The 24137-nt window shown below is 37.3% G+C and overlaps 2 protein-coding genes across 6 annotated transcripts in view; one reads left to right on the top strand and one right to left on the bottom strand.

Moving 5' to 3' along the window:
- Positions 1 to 24137, bottom strand: part of RBM47 (RNA binding motif protein 47) — a 165544-nt gene that overhangs the window by 55101 nt on the left and 86306 nt on the right. Inside the window, exon 1 of one of the 5 annotated variants that reach the window (XM_053704034.1) lies at positions 2493 to 2587. The exons of the other annotated variants lie outside the window; for them this stretch is intronic. The gene's annotated coding sequence lies outside the window, so the exon portion shown is untranslated. Of the gene's footprint in view, positions 1 to 2492; positions 2588 to 24137 lie in introns of those variants that run through there. 5 annotated transcript variants of the gene reach the window in all.
- On the top strand, positions 8097 to 9095 carry LOC128647487 (keratin-associated protein 9-1-like). Its single transcript, XM_053700272.1, has one exon. It carries the CDS (start codon positions 8097 to 8099, stop codon positions 9093 to 9095), a length of 999 nt encoding a protein of 332 aa, XP_053556247.1.

Here is a 24137-nt window from a genome sequence, read left to right as displayed (position 1 = left end):
TTTTAAGCCTAACGCACAACTCGTGATCTAGGCCAGAGAATGTTATATTTCTAAACATTACACTGCCCCCACCTGGCTACATCATAATGTCTCCTGGCTAGCCAAACCTTCTGTGAAGAACACTAACTATGTGTTTATTTTATCCCATAGTTATAAACAAGCAATAGTGCAAGAATGAAATGCTTTAACACATTTTCTTTTTTACATTTTACGTCTCGAAGAAAGAAGATGGGAGAACAGTTGCTCAAAATCTGTCAAACCTAAGGAAGTATGCAGAGAAGAGTGAATTGGTATCTACAACACAGCATATGGCTTTCGGTGGATGCTCCATAATTCCTGCAACTGGCCCAAATGGCACATACTAGAATAAAAGTATGTTTGTAGCACAAAAAGTTAGCTTTGTAGTACTTCACTTAAGTTGTGCTAACAAACAGCCTTTTTCCATTAATACAAAATGAAAAGCTATAATTACGCAAATTAAAAGGATATTAGTCATGTTTACATATGTGTGATCAGCAATTAGGCACTGCACTGCCTAAAATGACATTTTGTTCACAAAATGGAATATTTCTTTCAGTCAACGAGCATCCATTGAGTGTGTGTGTGTGTGTGTATATGTGTATATATATATATATATATATATATATATATATATATATATATATATATATATATATATATATATATATATATATATATATAATAGATATAATCTGCTTTGCTGTAGTAAATTAATAATAACATAATGTATATAAATAAGTTCCTGCACTGGTCAAATAATCACTGTGTATCATGCTGTAGGAACCAATTCAGCCTTTCTGGGTGCACAGGAAAAAAATATGTAATTGCAGAAATGGTAATAAAAATTTGACAAGGATATTGAAAAGGTTGTTACCCTGTTATAAGTAAATATTTTACACACAATTAAATGTTGATTTGAATGTGCCTTTAATCGTCTACATAATATTGCATAAACTGATATTGAACTATACTGGCTTCAGTATTGGCTGGTATATTACTGGACAAACATGTAAAAGATGCACTTTTCACCCAAAATATTTAATGACATCATTTTATCTGAAAGTGGTCTCCTTAGCTTAGCAGGTGTGAATACAAAGCTCCCAATCCTGCTGTGACCCAAAAAGACATAGACAGACAACAAACAACTACAAAGTCTAAGAGGGCAGTCAGGGGAGACGTACTGCACTAGATTATAATAAAGAACAATGTATACATTGTCCCACTTAACCCTTTATTGAAAGGAAAAGGCAAAAACCACAGCAACACAAGGTATTTGTGGAGCCTTCCAACTGGGTTCAACACAAAAACATTTATCACTGCATAGAATTTAAAGGGATTTAAGAATTGAGACTAATTTGAAGATTAGAAAGTCCACCCCACCTCTCCTATCAAGCACATTATCTTATCTGCTGTAAAGCCCAACAGTGTTTAAAAACAACGCCGTAGTCAAACAAACGAGAAGCGTCTATGCTCTTGTACCAGGCACTGCCCAAGAGTACAGGACATTTCCAGATTAGGTATTTACAAGCTAAGATTTATGTGGCCAAGTAGCAATCTTACACATAAATAAAGTACTGTGGCACCTATGCAAAACCAGTGCTCCTTATTTTTAGAGAAGCAATCAAACTCAAAAGCATTTTTTTTACATGTGTGTGTGTGTGTGTGTATATATATATATATATATATATATATATATCACACATACATACATATATATATTGGAAATTTCTAGCCCTGTATGTGTATGTATGTGTGTATATGTGTATATATGTGCTTGCTAATGAAATATGAGACAGATTTCAGGTCATCAAAAAGCATCTACAATTTTAAGAGATTATGGATCCATGCTTGCAACAGCAAAATAATAACAATAATAGTAAAAATAATAAATAATGTGTACTTAAGTATATCAAAAGTGAGAAAATCTACTAGGCACAGGAATAAATTTAGTTAGTAAAGTTTCCTGACAAAAGTGTTGTGCTTACTTTCTAAAAAATAAATAACGTTTCCACTTATTGCTATAATTCACTATGCAAGCATGTGCCTAGTGTGATTTAACATAAAATCAGGTTTGTGACAACTGTATTACATGTGCAGCTGGTAGAGACACAGCAAGTCATGTACAGCTCTGTAGACTGTGTGTGTCAGTAAGTTAGAGCACTGAGCACATGATCTTTCAAAAACACCTGCTGGAGAGTCACACGGAAGAACTCTCAGTGCACCTACAGTCACAGAACCCATTTTACAGTAAAATCTCAATACAATACTTTACTGCAAACAGCACAAATCAAAACTTCAGGTAGATTAATTTTGGACATTAAAACCCAATTGGCATCTGAATTAGCTTACGATACGTTTTCTTGTTCTCTGGATTTGCTGTATAAAATTTACTGTAAGATTCATGTAAAAAAATGCAGTCTGGCAAACATTAAAAATGTGACATTTTGAAACCGTAAAGAAAATAAACGCACCTTACAGAGCATAAGGGTCGCCATACCTCTCCCTCCTTGGTGTGACAGTTGTATAATAAAAAAAACACCTTTGGTAAAACAGTCCCTCCTCTTGGTCACAAGGGCAGCGAGATGTTCTACAGCTGATTGGGTTCTTTATTGGTCAGTAAGAAAAAGCCATTTACATTCCTTGGAAGGTATTTGCTAAGGGCACCTGGAATGAGCATTGGGAGGTGGAGCTGAGATGAAGGAGGGTTTGGATGTCTTATAGTTAGAGAACGATCTGAAACTAACAGGGAAGTACCTACAGCTCATTTATTTACTGTGGGAAAGAAGTTACAAAGCACAATTTAGCTACAAAGTTTTACTAAAGAGTTAAAATTAATTTACAACTTTACAAAAGGAGTGATTCAAATACAAACAGCTTCACCCTTCCACTGGGTGTTGTGCAAATGGTGTGTTACCTTGTTGATAAGATAGAAAATAACGCTTTACAAAGCAATGCTGTCTGCTAACAAAAATATGACGTATTATTTCTTTATTTATTTGAGGAAGGAAAACTGCTATGTATTTGCATTCAGCTAGTGCTTAAAGGGACACTGAATCAGATAGAGCTTGAAATTGTAAGCAACTTTCTAATTTACTCCTATTATCAAATGTTCTTTATTCTCTTGGTATCTTTATTTGAAATGCAAGAATGTAAGTTTAGATGCCGGTCCATTTTTGGTGAACAACCTGGGTTGTTCTTGCTGATTGGTGGATAAATTAATCGACTAATAAACAAGTGCTGGACTTTCTTTTTCAAATAAAGATAGCAAGAGAACGAATAAATATTGATAATAGGAGTAAATTAGAAAGTTGCCTGCTCTGAATCTCGAAAGAAAACATTTTGGGTTCAGTGTCCCTTTAAATCTTTAATATAATTGCATATTACATAGCAACAGTTCTCTCTGGAAACTAAGGATAAGTAATGAGAGAGAGATAAAGTAAAAGGTGATATGGACTGGTTGGTTTCTATTCAGTTTATGTGCTTGTGTTTTCAAATAAGATAGATGCAACATACAATTGTACAAATAAACACATATGTATTTAAAGGAACACTGAACCCCAAAAAATTTAGTTTGTGATTTAGATAAAGCCTGCAATTTTAAGCAACTTTCTAATTTACTATTATCATTTTTTTTCATTCTCTTGGTATCTTTATTTGAAAAAGCAGGAATGTAAAGCTTAAGAGCTGGCCCATCTTTAGTTCAGCACCTGGGTAGCGCTTGCTGATTGGTGGCTAAATGCAGCCAACAATCAACAAGCGCCATCCAGGGTCTGAACCAAAATGGGACGGCTAGTAAGCAAATAAAGATACCAAGAGAACGAAGAAAAAATTAGGAGACAGTAAAGGTGAAATTAAGTTTAAATGGAGTGGACAGACTATAGCTTTCCAAAATAATTAAAGTATCAATTTTACAAATTAGTCTGGTTATCCTTTGTTAAAGAGTAATCATAGGTGAGCTTAGGAGCATACAAATGTCTTTTGCACACTATGGCAGCTGTGTTTACTACTTTGTATAACATTGTTGCAATCACTGCTGTCATACTGAGCTAAATACATGCATGATTCTGAGGTCCTAGGTTTAACCTTCAAAAGAAGATATGAGACCTCAGCAAATTTGAAATAGAAGTAAATTGCTTAAAACTGTTTGATCTGTCTGAAACATAAAAAGTATAATTTTGAATTTACTGTTACATTAATTGCAAGGCATGGCAATCCTAGAAATAACTGTTGCCTATTTTTTTAATGCATACATTCTGTCATGACTGGATGACAAATTCAGTGTATACTTTAGAAATAGACAAGAGTTTACCTTCTGCTGATCCCTTATAATGTAGTGGGGGGGGGGGGGTTGGTACAATTATTTGTCAGTGTCATCTACTTGTGCATGGGCAGAACCTGAGTAAATCAGCATTTACAGGATTTGTGCAACAACATTCTAATAATGTTGTACTGATTCATATTTACTGCTAAAATACCTACTTCCTCATTGAAACCATAGAAGTGGTTCAATACGTTTACACTTTCCTATTAAACTGAGACTTTATTATCACAACCATGGATGGTTCAAGACTAAAATTTAGGACTGCATTATTTCAGTTATTATTAAGGGTACAAAGGTGGGGACCTCATATTCTACTACTTATCTTGAATTGCCTTTATTTACCTATATTTTTATGTCTGTTAAAGGGTCAAAATTTAAACTTTTTTGGCTCAGATGGAGAATTCAGTTTTAAGAGACCTCAACTTATTACTGTATATTATCAAATTGACTTCATTCTATTAGTATCGCTTGTCAAAAAGCATGCACAGGTAGGCTTAGGAGCAGCATTGCACTACTGGGAGCTAGCTGGTGACTGCACATATATGTCTCTTGTTTTTGGCTCATTATATGTGTTCAGCTAGCTCCTGGTAGTGTATTGCGGGTCTTTGTGTTTAAGCCCTTTGCAGTGGTTAAACACATAGGTATATGCAAACAACAGTGCAATAAAAAAATGGCTGAACCTATTAAAGCCTTTTAAAGATTATTAAAAAAAAAGGATTTCTTCCCAGAGCATTCTTCCTTATATTTGTTTCATGGGAGAAGTAATATGCTTTTCTATGTACTTCTATGAACTTTTATTATTTTTCTAAACTGCCCTTTGATACCTGCCAAGTTTGAAAACTTTCATTTTACGTGGGACATGAGGGTCAAAACTAAACCTTCTTGGCTCAGATGGAGAATTAAAGTGATGGTAAAGTTTCCAATTCGTATGATCAGATCCGGAATGGAAACAATATTGTTGATGGACTTTAATTCATCCGTTGTAATGAAGATGTTCTGTAACTTGCTTTTTAATATAGCGCTGTAATTCTAATACCCCACGCTCTAACCACCCACTTTGAAAGTAATTTTTTTGTGAGCTAGCTGTTCTAACTGTTCTACAATCGATGCTCTAACTGTACGGCACTCACACATTTATTTTTTTTGTGGCTAGAGTGTCGATTGGAAAACAGTTCAAACCATTAGCTCACACAAAAAATAATTTTCTTTTGAAGTGGGGGTCAGTGCGCAGGGTATTAGAATTTAATTTCTATATTAAAAAGTAATTATTATTATTATATTAAAGTCCATCTAAAATTTAAATTTCCATTCCGGATCTGATTATAGAAATTGGAAACTCTACCATCACTTTAAGTTTTAAGAGATTTTAATTTATTATTTTATCAAATTGACTTAATTCTCTTAATATCTTTTGTTTAAAAGCATGCCCAGGTAGGCTCAGGAGCAGCAATGCACAACTGGGAGCTAGCTGCTAATTGGGGCAGCACAAAGTGGTACATTGATGCTCTGGGGCTGATTTTAACTATGTGTTTAACCATTCTTCAGCAGTTAAACACATAGTTATATGCAAGCAATAGTGCAATTACAAAATACTGTAAGAGAGAATTTTTGTTTTGCATTTTTATTTTACTTGAATCTCCCTTTGTCTCTCCTTGTACCTGGCAATTTCACTGTAGCTATCACACTTGAGTTGCAATAGTGAAGTATGTGGGTATACAGCAGACACGACTACCCTAAAAATAATCTGTAATATTGAAGAGAAGCAAAACAGCATTACCCTTGGCCCTTACCTGCCCTTTTCCCCAGATACTGATTTATTTGATACACTCTAGAAACCAATTCTAAAAGATAAGCAGATGTATATTTATATCTGTGTTTTATCTTGTTTACAGACAAAGAACTAAGCATGAGTTTGCTGGGGGATAAACAAGAAATCTGTATACATTGTAGAGGTAAAAAGGCGGAAGGAGAAATTATTCACAATAGTAAAACATAATGTGTACATAACAACCTACTCTGGGCCTTGGATCCACTTAGTAAAGTAAATAACACACCTACATGAGCAGTTAAGAAAACTAGAAATCCAACTGAAACTATACGGATGTGCAATTTGTCAGTTCAGCGGGCACTGCAATCAGCCAAGCGGGAGGACAAAAGGGGTTTGCTCCAGAATGTGATTCATTGCCTGGGAGCTCTGCTGTGCCCAACTAGAAATAAACATTCAATATTACTTCCCAGTGTCTGTTAAAGGGAGGTGAATTAAAATAAAGTTGTTGTTAAATGTGTCACCTACATATGCACATTATCACAGTTCCCCAGGAAATAGTATATGTTCAGCAAATATCCATCTTAAAACAATGTTTGTTGGTGTAACTACCAGGAGTCATGTGGGTGTGGGTGAAAATAGAACAGATGCCAAGGCTTATGTGAAGAAAAAAAAATCTACAGTATTTTTAATTTAATTGTGATTAAATGGCAAATTTTAGAAGATTGGCTTTAGATACCATTCTACGGACTCTAAGAATGATTTCTCAGTTTACCACAATCAATAGGAACATATGCTGCCTAAAGTTATTATCACAACTAATTACCTATTTTTGCCCAATTTCTAAAATGAGCTACCCTACTATATACCTTCTGGTGGCAACCTTTAGTGGCCATGGTATACAGACACATTTGAGCTTTGTGTCTATATTAGGCTCTAAAGTTGCTAGCAACTGGTAGTACCAATAATGTTGCAGATGTTACTGTCACATCAGCCACATCACCAGCACGACATGTTACAGTTAGGGTTGGGGTTAGGGTGACAGCTTTAAAGACTTGTTCAGTGCCAAAAAGGGCACCATGATATCAAATCCATGCAGGTACATTTGTGCAGGAGCAGAATTGTGTTGCCATGGCAATATTATGGCCGAGAACTAGTGCCTAGTTGCTCGAGCTTGTTGCCATGGTCAATATAATGACAGGGCACATGAATAATATCTCACATTTATTAAACTGTACAAACAATTATTAGAAAAAATGCATATAATTAGCAAATATAAACACTTGAACATTCCTTATATCGACCATCTCCCATCTGTATTTCTAAGGATTGTGAGCACTTCACAGCAGGCCCTTATATTCAAGTGTGTTGTATCACTATGTACAAGTGTCATGTACTGCACACCCTCTTGCTTATGTACTCACTGCTATGGAATATGACAGCAGGTTTATTATTACTCTTTCCCAAAGCCATTATAAATTAATAAAAGACACCAAAAAGTTTGGTTATTGTAAAGGAAACCCCTGAAAAAGTCTGTTGTCCAACCTTTCACAAGAGGGGCCACAATTAAACTTTTTCCTTTCATAGAGAGCAGATAAGCACCCTTTAGAAGTACTGCTGCAGCAAAAAAAATATATAATCATGCTTATGTATCAACACCCATCAGCAAACAAAGACCCTGTGATGCACGGTTGTTATTGTACAGACTCCTACAGAGACAGATACACAGCAATCGCCGCAGTTTTTCTTTTCTACATATACATCATTTACAGACTTCAGCATAAAGAGCAATATTGCTGTTATTAATTAAATGATTTCTTAGTTCAAACACAAACTGTAGTTATATATATATAGCTGGGATAAGTGGAAGAAAAGATAAAATACATTGGAAACAGTGACGCTTTGTGGTTCCTTAGGTTTGACACGCATGGCTGGAAGCACCAGGCGGATATTATGTGCAGAAAATACCCTACCTGTGGAATTTCGTGCATGTGGAATAATCTGCCAGAGGAATGCACTGCCTGTGGAATACCATGCCTAAGGAACACTGCCCATGGAATACCATGCCTAAGGAACACTGCCCAAGGAATACCATGCCTGAGGAACACTGCCCAAGGAATACCATGCCTGAGGAACACTGCCTGTGAAATACAATACCTAAGGAACACTGCCTGTGGAATACCATGCCTGAGGAACACTGCCCGTGGAATACCATGCCTGAGGAACACTGCCTGTGGAATACCATACCTGAAGAACACGGCCTGTGGAATACCATACCTGAGGAACATGGCCTGTGGAATACCATGCCCGAGGAACACTGCCCGTGGAATACCATGCCTGAGATACACTGCCTGTGGAATACCATGCCAGAGGAACACTGCCGGTGAAATACTATGCCTGAGGAACACTGCTCGTGGAATACCATGCCTGAGGAACACTGCCGGTGGAATACTATGCCTGAGGAACACTGCCGGTTTAATACCATGCCTGAGGAACACTGCCGGTGGAATACTATGCCTGAGAAACACTGCCGGTGGAATACCATGCCTGAGAAAAACTGCCTGTGGAATACCATGCCTGAGAAACACTGCCTGTGGAATACCATGCCATAGGAACACTTCCCGTGGAATACCATGCCTGAGAAAGACTACCTGTGGAATACCATGCCTGAGGAACACTGCCTGTGGAATACTATGCCTGAGGAACACTGCCCGTGGAATACCATGCCTGAGCAACACTGCCTGTGGAATACCATGCCAGAGGAACACTGCCTGTGGAATACCATGCCTGAGGAACACTGCCTGTGGAATACCATGCCTGAGGAACACTGTCAGTGGAATACCATGCCTGAGGAACACTGCCTGTGGAATACCATGCCTGAGGAACACTGCCTGTGGAATACCATGCCTGAGGAACACTGCCTGTGGAATACCATGCCTGAGGAACACCCAGTCGTTAAACTTTTTCAGACTGTGGCACACTTGGTGACAGATTTTCCCTGTTGTGCCACAGTTATTTTCTTTATGCTTGACTCTCATGTAATTAACTATAAATGTATGATATTTTACAATTTACATTAAATTGACAATATTTAAATTAAGCCGAAATTTTTTTTTGACAGTGATAAACTCTTACAGGCCCATTTATCAAAGGTCTTGCGGACCTGATCCGACACTGCGGATCAGGTCCGCAAGACCTCGCTAAATGCGGAGAGCAATACGCTCTCCGCATTTAACATTGCACCAGCAGCTCACAAGAGCTGCTGGTGCAACGCCGCCCCCTGCTGACTCGCGGCCAATCGGCCGCCAGCAGGGAGCTGTCAATCAACCCGATCGTATTCGATCGGGTTGATGTCTGGCGATTCCTGTCCGCCTGTTCAGAGCAGGCGGACAGGGTTATGGAGCAGCGGTCTTTTGACCGCTGCTTCATAAGTTGTGTTTCTGGCGAGTCTGAAGACTCGCCAGAAACACGGCCCTTCAAGCTCCATAGGGAGCTTGATAAATGGGCCTGTTAGCGTCTAGATGCCTTTTTAACTTACTTAGTACCACTGACTCATTTGAACGTAAGTCTCATTACGTACAAGACATTGCACCCTATGCAAGCACACCATTTATACTAATTATATATAATTCTAGGTCAGGCTTTAATGCCACACAACCATAACCAATCATGTTAACCGGAACAGCCCACGGTACTTGACATAATCATGGCCATATTACCCGTGATCAGTTGGTGGCTCTTTAGTTTACCATTTGCAGCAAAATAAACCACGTTACATAAATATTAGGCTGGCGAAAGTTTTATACAAATATAATTGTATAAATAAGCAAAAAAGTGTGCTACCATTCAGACAAAAAATATTTTTTGTAATATCAGAATTTGGCGCACTTCTCTGTCTTGCTTGCTTAACAATAGTGTGCTGTGGCATTCCATTTGAGAATCATTGGTATAGGCTTTGGTTATAATATCAAATACCTTTGTGACAGACTGAATGCAAGTGGGTAATGCACTATAAAGCTGTATCACTTAACCAGACAGGTGATCCTCTGAATGATGGTCTTTCTACTTGGCCCCAGGGTAAGGCCCTTAGCTCCATAAACATAGGGACCTATACTTTTCTTTAAAAAAATGTCCAGCATTTTGTCTACAAGACATTAAAGGGACACTGAAGCCAAAATCTTTCTTTTGTGATTCAGATAGATGCATGCAATTGTAAGCAACTTTCTAATTTACTCCTATTATCAATGTTTCTTCATTCTCTTGCTATCTTTATTTGGAAAAAAAAAGCATCTAAGCTATTTTTTGGTTTAGAACCGTGGACAGCACTTGTTTATTGGTGGGTGAATTTATCCACTAATCAGCAAGAACAACACAGTGTGTTCACCAAAAATGGGCCGGCATCTAAACTTACATTCTTGCATTTCAAATAAAGATACCAAGAGAATGAAGACAACTTGATAATAGGAGTAAATTAGAAAGTTGCTTAAAATTGCATGATGTATCTGAATCACAAAAGAAAAAAAATTTGGGTTCAGTATCCCTTTAAAGGAATATGAAACCCAAAATGTTTCTTTCATGATTCAGATAATGTAAATTTAAACAACTTTCTAATTTACTTCTATTATCATTTTTCTTTGTTCTATTGGTATCTTATGTTGAAAAGCAGGGCATAAGCTTAGAAGCTGGTCCATTTCTGGAGCACTATATTCAGGGGTGTATTATGGTATATGCCAACAAGGCTGGTGCCTAGCGCAGCAGATTTGGGAGGGGCAGCACATGTGCCCTATCCTCTCTCTAAAAGTCAGCACACAGTACACTGAGTGATAAAGTGTAGGCTTTTACAGAGACGACAAGGCACGTGCGCTGATTAAGGTCGCTCTTCACAGGCAGTGCTCCTTTAAACTGTTGCTTCATTTAGAGCCTCCGGCATGTTAGCAGTGGAAGCATTCTTGGTGAGAAACTTGCCCGGGGATATGCTTACAAGGTGACGTTGGAGGAGAACCCTCAACTCACTCCCTCCCTCAACTCCCTCCTTTATTTGGCTCCCCCCTTCTTTCCCTCAACTCCCTCCCTTGCTCCCTTCTTTCACTCCTTTCTTTCCCTCCCCCTTTTTTCTCTCTCTCTCTCTCCCCATCTCCCTCTCTTTTCTCCCCTCTCTCTCTCTCGCGCGCTCTCTCTTTTCTCCCCATCTCCCTCCCTTTTCTCCCCTCTCCTTCTTTTCTCTCCCTCCCTTTTCTCCCCTCTCCTTCTTTTATCTCCCTCCCTTTTCTCCCCTTTCCTTCTTTTATCTCCCTTCTCTCAGGGAGAAAATGGTATGCGATGCATGCAATTCAACCCACCTGTAAGCAAGTGTTTTGCTAGCCCATATACTCTTCCTCCCTTTTCTCGCCTCTCTCTCTCTCTCTCTCTCTCTCTCTCTCTCTCTCTTTCTCCCCATCTTCCTCCCTTTTCTCTCTCTCTCTCTTTCTCCCCATCTTCCTCCCTTTTCTCCCCTCTCTCTCTCTTGCTCTCTCTCTCTTTCTCCCCATCTCCCTCCCTTTTCTCCTCTCTCTCTCTCTTGCTCTCTCTCTCTCTCCCCATCTCCCAATCTTTTCTCCCCTCTCTCTCTCTCTCTCTCTCGCTCGCGTGCTCTCTCTCTCTTTTCTCCCCATCTCCCTCCCTTTTCTCCCCTCTCCTTCTTTTCTCTCCCTCCCTTTTCTCCCCTCTCCTTCTTTTCTCTCCCTCCCTTTTCTCCCCTCTCCTTCTTTTATCTCCCTCCCTTTTCTCCCCTCTCCTTCTTTATCTCCCTCCCTTTTCTCCCCTCTCCTTCTTTTATCTCCCTCCCTTTTCTCCCCTCTCCTTCTTTATCTCCCTCCCTTTTCTCCCCTCTCCTTCTTTTATCTCCCTCCCTTTTCTCCCCTCTCCTTCTTTTATCTCCCTCCCTTTTCTCCCCTCTCCTTCTTTTATCTCCCTCCCTTTTCTCCCCTCTCCTTCTTTTATCTCCCTCCCTTTTCTCCCCTCTCCTTCTTTTATCTCCCTCCCTTTTCTCCCCTCTCCTTCTTTTATCTCCCTCCCTTTTCTCCCCTTTCCTTCTTTTATCTCCCTTCTCTCAGGGAGAAAATGGTATGCGATGCATGCAATTCAACCCACCTGTAAGCAAGTGTTTTGCTAGCCCATATACTCTTCCTCCCTTTTCTCGCCTCTCTCTCTCTCTCTCTCTCTCTCTCTCTCTCTCTCTCTCTCTCTCTTCTCCCCATCTTCCTCCCTTTTCTCTCTCTCTCTCTTTCTCCCCATCTTCCTCCCTTTTCTCCCCTCTCTCTCTCTTGCTCTCTCTCTCTTTCTCCCCATCTCCCTCCCTTTTCTCCTCTCTCTCTCTCTTGCTCTCTCTCTCTCTCCCCATCTCCCAATCTTTTCTCCCCTCTCTCTCTCTCTCTCTCTCTCTCTCTCTCTCGCTCGCGTGCTCTCTCTCTCTTTTCTCCCCATCTCCCTCCCTTTTCTCCCCTCTCCTTCTTTTCTCTCCCTCCCTTTTCTCCCCTCTCCTTCTTTTCTCTCCCTCCCTTTTCTCCCCTCTCCTTCTTTTATCTCCCTCCCTTTTCTCCCCTCTCCTTCTTTATCTCCCTCCCTTTTCTCCCCTCTCCTTCTTTTATCTCCCTCCCTTTTCTCCCCTCTCCTTCTTTATCTCCCTCCCTTTTCTCCCCTCTCCTTCTTTTATCTCCCTCCCTTTTCTCCCCTCTCCTTCTTTTATCTCCCTCCCTTTTCTCCCCTCTCCTTCTTTTATCTCCCTCCCTTTTCTCCCCTCTCCTTCTTTTATCTCCCTCCCTTTTCTCCCCTCTCCTTCTTTTATCTCCCTCCCTTTTCTCCCCTCTCCTTCTTTTATCTCCCTTCTCTCAGGGAGAAAATGGTATGCGATGCATGCAATTCAACCCACCTGTAAGCAAGTGTTTTGCTAGCCCATATACTTTTGAATTGTTATGGGGAAAAAAACATTTTAAAAAAATATTAAGGGAAAAAAAGGCCTAAAACAATTGGGGGGCAGAAGTATGAGTGCCTAGGGCAGCACAAAACCTAAATATGCTACTGACTATATTGCAGCAGTTTTTTTAAGTATGTTATCCATTTGCAAGAGCACTAGAGGACAGCACAATTTCCTGCCATGTACTGCTCCAGATGCCTACCTAGGTATCTCATCAACACAGAATATCATGGGAGCAAAGCAAATTTGATAATAGAGGTAAATTTGAAACTTTTTTAAAATTGTGTGCTCTGTCAGAACCATAAAAGAAAAATTTTGGGTTTCATATCCTTTCCATATCCTTTTAAATAAATTGTGCACTCCCTACTAATGCAAATTGGCTATATTGGCATACTACTGATTTGCTCTTGAAAATTTTATTTGCTGAAACGCGTAGAGCTTTTAAAAAATCTTGTTTTAAATAAACTTTTATGAAGCTGTATCCCATCAATGTCCTGCTGATGATTCTAATAATTAAAAGCTGACCTTCACTTGAAATCTTGTGAGTATCATCCATTTGGATTTCCATTTGGCGTATCTCCTGTGTGTGAGGTTACTGCGCTATTTTGGTCTACTTTCTTTTGGAGGTTTGGGAAATATTCATTTGGTCGGAGAAGGAAAGAGGGATATTTAGCTCTATTCCCAGAGACACGGTGCCACCATATCTGCATTGATTACCTGTATGAGTTGAGGAGGACCTGGGCTGGCAGCGATCTCTATTAAGGGAATTGCTTTACACAGTTTAGTCTACTTCTATATTCTATCCATATTGAAAATGCCTGTATGATATTTAAGTATGAGTTCTAATATATATATATATATATATATATATATATATATATATATATATATATATACAGGGAGTGCAGAATTATTAGGCAAATGAGTATTTTGACCACATCATCCTCTTTATGCATGTTGTCTTACTCCAAGCTGTATAGGCTCGAAAGCCTACTACCAATTAAGCATATTAGGTGATGTGCATCTCTGTAATGAGAAGGGGTGTGGTCTAATGACATCAACACCCTATATTAGGTGTGCATAATTATTAGGCAACTTCCTTTCCTTTGGCAAAATTGGTCAAAAGAAGGACTTGACAGGCTCAGAAAAGTAAAAAATAGTGAGATATCTTGCAGAGGGATGCAGCACTCTTAAAATTGCAAAGCTTCTGAAGCGTGATCATCGAACAATCAAGCGTTTCATTCAAAATAGTCAACAGGGTCGCAAGAAGCATGTGGAAAAACCAAAGCACAAAATAACTGCCCATGAACTGAGAAAAGTCAAGCGTGCAGCTGCCAAGATGGCAATTGCCACTAGTTTGGACATATTTCAGAGCTGCAACATCACTGGAGTGCCCAAAAGCACAAGGTGTGCAATACTCAGAGACATGGCCAAGGTAAGAAATGCTGAAAGACGACCACCACTGAACAAGACACACAAGCTGAAACGTCAAGACTGGGCCAAGAAATATCTCAAGACTGATTTTTCTAAGGTTTTATGGACTGATGAAATGAGAGTTAGTCTTGATGGGCCAGATGGATGGGCCCGTGGCTGGATTGGTAAAGGGCAGAGAGCTCCAGTCCGACTCAGACGCCAGCAAGGTGGAGGTGGAGTACTGGTTTGGGCTGGTATCATCAAAGATGAGCTTGTGGGGCCTTTTCGGGTTGAGGATGGAGTCAAGCTCAACTCCCAGTCCTATTGCCAGTTTCTGGAAGACACCTTCTTCAAGCAGTGGTACAGGAAGAAGTCTGCATCCTTCAAGAAAAACATGATTTTCATGCAGGACAATGCTCCATCACACGCGTCCAAGTACTCCACAGCGTGGCTGGCAAGAAAGGGTATAAAAGAAGAAAATCTAATGACATGGCCTCCTTGTTCACCTGATCTGAACCCCATTGAGAACCTGTGGTCCATCATCAAATGTGAGATTTACAAGGAGGGAAAACAGTACACCTCTCTGAACAGTGTCTGGGAGGCTGTGGTTGCTGCTGCACGCAATGTTGATGGTGAACAGATCAAAACACTGACAGAATCCATGGATGGCAGGCTTTTGAGTGTCCTTGCAAAGAAAGGTGGCTATATTGGTCACTGATTTGTTTTTGTTTTGTTTTTGAATGTCAGAAATGTATATTTGTGAATGTTGAGATGTTATATTGGTTTCACTGGTAAAAATAAATAATTGAAATGGGTATATATTTGTTTTTTGTTAAGTTGCCTAATAATTATGCACAGTAATAGTCACCTGCACACACAGATATCCCCCTAAAATTGCTATAACTAAAAACAAACTAAAAACTACTTCCAAAACTATTCAGCTTTGATATTAATGAGTTTTTTGGGTTCATTGAGAACATGGTTGTTGTTCAATAATAAAATTAATCCTCAAAAATACAACTTGCCTAATAATTCTGCACTCCCTGTATATGTGTGTATATATATATATATATATATATATATATATATATATATATATATATATATATATATATATATATATATATATATATATATATGTATATGTAAGTAGGGCAAGAACCTTAAATGTTCAGAACAGCAACAGAAGTATTTAATTGTATCTGTCTTTAGTAGATAGTTATCCTCAACCCATATACATAGGACATCCATTTTAATGATCAGTTTAGCATTTCTACTGCATTCCATGTTTTATAATAAAATGTGTTTTAATAGTTTGAGAAAAATAAAATGTTTTAAACTTTCTCTGATGCCAATACATTCACTTTAGACTGGTGTTGAACTAGATGATCAGTCTAGTCTGGTCTGATTTGGCCTTGCCAGGCCTGTATTCAAAACTATATATAATCAGGTCTCAAATATAAATGTACCTACTACATATATAAACATTGAATTGACTAATTGAGATCAAAGTAACATCCACATTTCTTATAAGGAAAATGGCATTGTACACTAGATTTTTCTTTGCATAAATGTTTTGTAGATGATCCATTTATATAGCCAATCTGGGAGTGTTTTTGTAAGAATGCATAGTTTTCTTATTTTTTTATAACATTGTTCTGATTTTCAGACTTCTAGCGGGGAGGGGGGGAGTGTCTGCCCTTCCTGTTTTCCCAGCTCCTTTCACTGGGTGTCCCAGCCTAACCTCGCCAACTACGCTAAACTGGGAGTTTCTAAGGGCTTGATTTATCAAGCCTTCTATTCCCCTATGACTGCAGGTATATTATATTAATATAAATATATTTTTTTCTATTTCAGTAATAGAATAAGGTCCTAACAATGATGAATACACCAACTAAACTAACCCATATTTATGTGTGTGTGTGTGTGTGTATATATATATATATATATTGAGTTTTGCTGATTTTTATGTGTTTTAATGAAGTATGATAAATAAAAGGTTGCTAATTAAGATAAGGTAGGGCATTTTATGGGTGAATGCTTTCAATTTGCAGCAAATGCCCATATATAAAAGAGTGTGTGTTTACCACAATGGATTGATTCCTTGTCAGCTACAAATGACAGTCCCCTGTGTGCAGTCAGTAGATATAAACAGTTGACTCCAAAAGGTCATGTGAAGACTATTTGTAAGCAATATTCAGAGTTAGTTTTGCAATGATTTGTCAGCTGATCGGTCACTTGGCAAGTGCTCATTTCCTCTTCAAATAATTGTAAGCCCTAGCAATTTCACAATAGTGTAATGGCTTCAGTTCCCTCATTTAAATGTATTGTATACCTATTGAACTGAGGCTTTTTTTTGTTGTTAAATACAGCACTCAGGGCACTTTTTACAAATGTCTATAAATTCTGTGATCCTTATCATATCCATCAGTTTCCATGGTAGAAACAGAAGCTTTTGATTGGCCTACAAAGTCATATGTACTTCATGTATTTTCTAGTACTTGATATAGCACTCATTATATGATTTGTATGTACATTTGTATAATTTTGTCCGTGTATACATCATATTTTTATTTTTATTTTTTTTTAAACAAAAGAAATGGCACATAGTACAGAAAACAGAAGATAAGCACTCTCTACCATAAAAAGTTACATGCTATTTGTAATGCTGACATGCATTAAATAGACATTAAACTTATTCACTATTGGCAATTAAAGGGACATGATGATATCAAAAAAAGTATCTTTCCTATCTAAAAATTAATGTTTCCAAATATATTATAGTGCTTTTTTTTTTTACTTTTAATGTATGTTCCTATACTAAATAAGACACATTTTTCTGTGGGAGTTGCCTATATCTGCCATTAAATAGTAGAGTCCTGTGATGCAATCATGCTTTTCCTGTAAGTTCTGATAGTTTCACTTTAAATTTAATCAGCTTTTACTTTTTTCATGCCAGAAATATTTATAACATGATTTACTGATGCTTTTTCATGTACATGATAAAAAATATTTTGAGTAATATGTACCCTTAAGCACTGCCTTGTAAATTAAATGTGTTAAAATAATGTGCTATATAGAAAATATTGTAGGTTCGGTTCCAGATCACCACAATAAAATAAATATAGAAATAAAGTAAGTCACACAATTTTTTCCAGTGCTTATAAAAGTTATATTTACACTATACTGTAGTCTATTAAGAACATTATGTCTAAAAATACAATACACATACCTTAATTAAAAAATACCTTATTGCTAAAAAATGCTAAGCATCATATGAGCCTTCAGTGAGTCATAATCTCTTTGCTAGTGGTGTGTATATATAGGTGTGTGTGTGTATATATATATATATATATATATAAATATATATATATATATATATATATATATATATATATATATATATATATATATATATATATATATATATATATATATGTATATGTGTGTGTGTGTGTGTTCATGTGTATTTATGTGTTTATTAGACATGTGCATTTTGTTTCATTCCGAATCAAAATTCGGACGAAATCGCCAAATTCGGAGATTTGAATTGATTAGAATTTCCAAATTACCCTAGCAACGAAACGAAACTAATCTGAATGCATTTGTAACGAATAAATCCGAATTAGTTCGGATTTATTCGTTACATCTAAATGGCCATGGACTAATCACAATTCAGTATAAAAATTAAATTTAGTGAGATAGAACAGTGAAATAATTCCGTTTGTGTAACTTAGAACCATCTGAATCAACATAACACATACCGAACTTCCGAATTTACGAATTTGAATCCGAAGCCAATACATCTGAATTTATTAGCATCCGAATGAATCCGAAACGAATACATTAGAATGTATCCAAATTCGAATCAATCCGAAACGAAATTCAGAAAAATCCGAATCGGTCCAAAACGACCCGAAACAAATTTTTCTGCTGTGCACATGTCTAGTTTTTATATGTTGGAAAAATGGCGCAGATAGACTTACTCGACACAGGGTCACCGCAAGCATTGAAATTTGTAAAAAGAGCAATATATAAAGCGAAGCACAATATAACAAGGTATGCCTGTGTGTGTATATATATATATATATATATATATATATATATATATTCACACACACACACACCTAGTACAAAATAGAAAAACATGTAAAAAAAGATTTATAAATAGTATTTTAACAATACATTAAAAACAGTATAAGTCAAAGAAATGGACAAAACAGACCCATTCTACAATGAATGACAACACATTTGCACAAACTACAGTTTTTGTCAATGGCATATTTAATTTATTTGTAGAGCTCAATTGGTTTATTAACATAATTTTAGGTTTCATTTGCTTTTAAATCAACAAACCCATGAAATTGTTATCCTCGCTTACTGCTTCACAGAAACTGGTTTAACTACCCCCAATACCCCCTTCCCCCATTGGTGACATCCTGGTTGTCACCTGGCTGGTTTCACAGCACTGATTCTGTTTATATAGAGAACAGGTTCACAGTGAAGCTCTATTGTGACCTGTGATTTGTGCATACAGTTGAAGTGGCGTACTATCAACAGATGCAATCATCTACAACATATACGTTGTTTTTTTTAAGCTAGTGCCAAAGTGAAACACTATGTATAAAGAGAAAAAAAAGACGGAATCTATAAACAAATGTCAGCTTTGGTTTTTTCCATAGGTTTTATAGGTGTGTCTTTGTGTGGCAAAAGGACAAGAAATGAATTGCAGGCCCCTTTGGCAGAGTAAGTTGTTATTCTGGTGTTGCAACTTCATAAACTGAAAAATCCTATGGGCCATCTAACAAAAAAGCAGTTAATATATAAATAGTGAAGGTTATGCATTATAACAGATGCTGCTAATATGTCATCTCTCAGTTTTATAGCATTCTCTGTGGTACTTTATTATCTCCACTGATTTGCATGATATGACTGTATTCTATAATAAAAAGGAAATCCATGAATATACAAATGGAAACAGAACAGTTACCATTCTCTGTTATATATAGAGTTTATATTAGCAAGATATATATATTTATTTTTTAAGGGAAGAAACAGTCTAGTAAAATAAAATGTATTTTGTCAGAGTACTTTTTAACTAAATTCCTTTTTGTTACTATGTTTTTAATTTCCTCAAAAGTGTCAAACTTACACTCTGGAACGCCTGCGCTCTGCTCTAAATGAGGATAAGGCCAGTGATTGGAGCTTAGGAATGAATGCCTGCTCCTTATTGGCTCCCCAATTGTATAATCAGCTGGAGTGGCCCAATTTTGACTGTGGTTTAACCATTTCACATTTACAGGGCTTAAACACATATAGTAAAATAGTAAAACTTTATTTGTAAATCTTCATACTCATGATATAAAGCACTCCATTAACATGTGTGCAAAACCACATTATCGGCCTCCTGGAGAGTATCACACCTCAAACATTTGTATATGACTTACTATACTCCACATAAGGGATATAAGTGGCACAACTTAGATTTTAACAAATGCCCCTAATGTCAATTATTAGGAGCTGATTTAATGCATATGCTGTGGGATTGTCCTAAAATAAAACAACTTAGGTTAAAATTAGAATACTGGATTAATACGGCTTTAAAGATAACTCCTTTTACTTTTTCCAAGCGTAGAATAGTCCTTCTCCCTCCTATAATATAAACTTGCTTAATAATAAACTTATTAACTCTCTCATTTTGTCCATAAGAAGCCTCATCTTCCACAAGTAGAAAGATAAGGCAATACCTAAGTTTACAGAAATAATGAGCTTTATCAAAAAACAATGTATTATTGAACAGAGAGACACAGATACCAACTCAGAATCACAAGTAAGGTCTTTTTTGGAAAATAGTCACTATCTAAGGAAAAACAAGACATTATATTTCCATTTAGAAACACAGATTTAGTTCTTCTTGGAATATGGTAGGATCTATAGAATGGGTTATTGAGGGAGAGAGGGAAACCTAACCCTTTTTTTTGTCTGATGTGTTAAAAATAAAGGAAAACTAGGTGCATACATTATTAGTCTTAAATTAACTGCTAACACAGACACCAGGATGTTATGGATTGTATATGTCAACAATAACTCAAGCCTGGTTATAATTTCCTGTGTTCCCCCTCCTTTCTTTCTTTATGTACCCTGCAGATTCTTAAATAAAGAATAAAAAAAATACTATTAAATTGCTTTAATTATTATTTGTCACAATTAAGATGGTATTAAAAAATATATATATATACATATAAGTGTTTTACTTCAATGTTCCTATCAACTTATAACATAAAACAGTGAGACAGGGTAATGGTCCTTGCATATTGTAGATAAGAACTCTGCATACGTGTGTCAAATGGAATAGAATATGCTTCTTTGTACACCTGATACATTTTGTCACCTTTGTTTAATACAGAATGCTGCTATTTAGATGTAAATTCAGATTCACAAGAAAATTGTGGTCTTCTGTGTTTGTGTTTTGTTTTGTGTGTGTGTTTGTTTAAACAAAGAAACAACAGATATCTATATTTACATAAAGCAGCAGTGTTGGATAAATTCAGCCCCAGTTTTATAAAATAAAATGGACTACTAGAATAATTACACCAAGGTGATGCCAAAATCCCTTTATTATTCTCCCGTCTTATTTCCAACCTATATTATAAACAAAAACAAAAAAGAAAGAAAGAAAAATGCAACTATTGCTACTCACCTTCTTTATTTACCAATCAAAAATCTTGAAGAGATTAGTGGAAGCAAAAATAATATTTTATACATCTGTTATATTGTGATTAAATAATGTATTATGTATGACTTCAGCTTGTCTCTATTCTGTGAGGCTTTTATTTCAGCCATGTACAGATTTCTAGTTTCTCAATACATAAATTGCTCTGATTTCATAATCTTAACAGTAATCACAGACAAAGCACTGCGGTTAGAAGTGACCCATACATAGGAAAGTCAAACTTAAAAACTTGTTACTTTCATCTTGTAATCTGCGCACATGAAAATTACTTCTAGTGAAGTTTATGCTCGAGCGATTTAGCGTGCCACTTGTAATCTGGCACTAGGTGTTTTCATCTCCGACAAAAGGGTAAAAAAACATAGGCAAAGTTATGTTGCAATGCTTGTGGCTCCTGTAAGCAGATCCAGAACAGCAGTAGCAGTTAGTCACCAATCACTGTCTGAGTACCACTCAAGAGTTTCCGAGCCCTATGCAGATGCCATGTTTTAGCCAGCCAGTAGTGGCAGGTGCACAGCTGTGTTGTACGACTAGAGCTGCTGAATGGGTCACCATTGGTATTGGATGGGCACCACCAGTTCTCTGTGGCTCCTGTGAATAAATTGAACTATGAGTTTAACCCCTTTGTGTGGGGTTAACTACATAGCGTTGCAGGGTCACTAGTGTGAAAATAAATGACAAATTATTACAGCGTGTCATTTTCCCACTATAATGCCCCTTAAAGTGACCATCTGTGGAGTAATGCATGAACTTAGTCTATTTTATTATAATGTTTTTCAAATGCATTTTATTCCCCAACATGCACCATGCAATACTCTCACATATCTTGGTCTCATCAGCCTCTATCAGCAACTACAAAGGGCAACTGGGAACTTCTTGTCCTCATATCTGCTTTTATTGAACAGTATTCCAGAATACATTGTTAGATTTAAAAAAAAAAAATTCTAGTCATTTGAATGTAACATCTGTCAAAAGGAGCGAACATCTAAATGCTGCACACAGTAACACCCAGGGAGATATTACAATTAAAACCATCAGCATATTTTATATACTGTAAATATTTCTCAGTAACAATAATTGAAGCATAACACCCTGACATTTAAATGATCAGAAATCATATATCAATCTCTGACAGTTTATACCAGGTATCATTTTTTAAGGTCCTGGAGTTACACGTGCTCAGCACACTGTGAATAAGAAAAGAATCTGTCTCCAGGCACTCCCAATGCCATTTAAAATGCTTTGATCAGTGGAGAGTTCAATTGTAAAACTAATTTGCTTTACTTGAAATTAGTATAGGACAACAAAGTAGATAAATTAAACCCTTACATATAAGTACACACAAGTGAATTTTTATGGAGAGGTACTATTTAATGGAACATTATTTTATATATGAATAATATATTTTAGCAGCTAAGCACTGCATAGCAAAATATCTGCCTGCACATACATATACATATATATGCATACCCATACATAAATGTGCATATGTACACATACACAAACAGACACATATAAACATACACACATATAAAGGCATACCCACACATACACAAGCATGCATACTCACACATACGTACATATACACAAGCATACACACACAGTCACACACTCACACATACATACAAACATACACACATACACATATAAAGGCATACACAAGCATGCATACCAACACATTCACAGCATACATACACACACATACAAACATACAGATACACATGCATGCATACTCACACATACACACACACAGACACACACTCACGCATACAGACATACAGATACACATGCATGCATACTCACACATACACACACACACAGACACACACTCACACATACAAACATACACATATATACCCACACATACACAAGCATGCATACTCACGCATACGTACATATATACACACACTCACACACTCACACATACAAATATACACATACATACAAACATACACAAGCATGCATACTCACGCATACACATACATATACATATAAAGTAATACCCACACATACACAAGCATGCATACACGCACATATGTACAAATACACACACATACAAACATACACGTATACATATATACCCACACATACAAACATACACATGCATACACACACATACTGCATACACACACATACAGTAGTGGACCTACTCAACAGAGGGCCCTGATGCAAGATTTTTATGGGGCCCCCTAAAAGGTAACTCAGTAGAAAGCAAAAATATTAATATACATTCTGCTCTGTATAATGATTTTGAGGATAGATAGATAGGCCCCTATTTATCATCGGTCTTGCGGACCTGATCCGTCAGTGCGGATCAGGTCCGCAAGACCTTGCTGAAAGCGGAGAGCAATACGCTCTCCGCATTTAACATTGCACCAGCAACTCACAAGAGCTGCTGGTACAACACCGCCCCCTGTAGACTCGCAGCCAATGGGCCGCCAGCAGGGAGGTGTCAGTCAACCCGATCGGGTTGATTTCCGGCGATTCCTGTCCGCCTGCTCTTTAGACCGCTGCTTCATAACCTGTGTTTCTGGCGAGTCTGAAGATTCGCCAGAAACATGGGCCCACAAGCTCCGTACGGAGATTGTTAAATGGGCCCCATAGTATGGACCTACAACCTGCACTAATAAAAGTATCCCCTGCATTAGGATTGTAAACCTTCTCCACACATATGTATAGACTTGCTGTTATGGGCCCCCTCCAGCTCTTGGGCCCTGGTGCGACTGCACCTGCTGCACCAATAGTATGTCCGCCCCTGCACACATAGAAACACACACATATACATGCATACCCCCACATACACAACCATACATACACGCATAAACATATTCATGCATACCCACACATACACAACCATACATACACGTATAAACATAATCATGCATACCCACACTCACACATACAAACATACACATACAAACATACACATATAAAG

This window comes from Bombina bombina, chromosome 2 (assembly GCF_027579735.1).
Source record: "Bombina bombina isolate aBomBom1 chromosome 2, aBomBom1.pri, whole genome shotgun sequence".
Lineage (NCBI taxonomy): Eukaryota > Metazoa > Chordata > Amphibia > Anura > Bombinatoridae > Bombina > Bombina bombina.
The sequence above is the reverse complement of the archived record's forward strand: the minus strand, read 5'-3'. Positions and strand labels throughout refer to the sequence as shown.

Excerpts from the sequence above, each read along its gene's own strand:
- LOC128647487 (XM_053700272.1), top strand. The coding sequence starts at position 8,097 with ATGTGGAATAATCTGCCAGAGGAATGCACTGCCTGTGGAATACCATGC.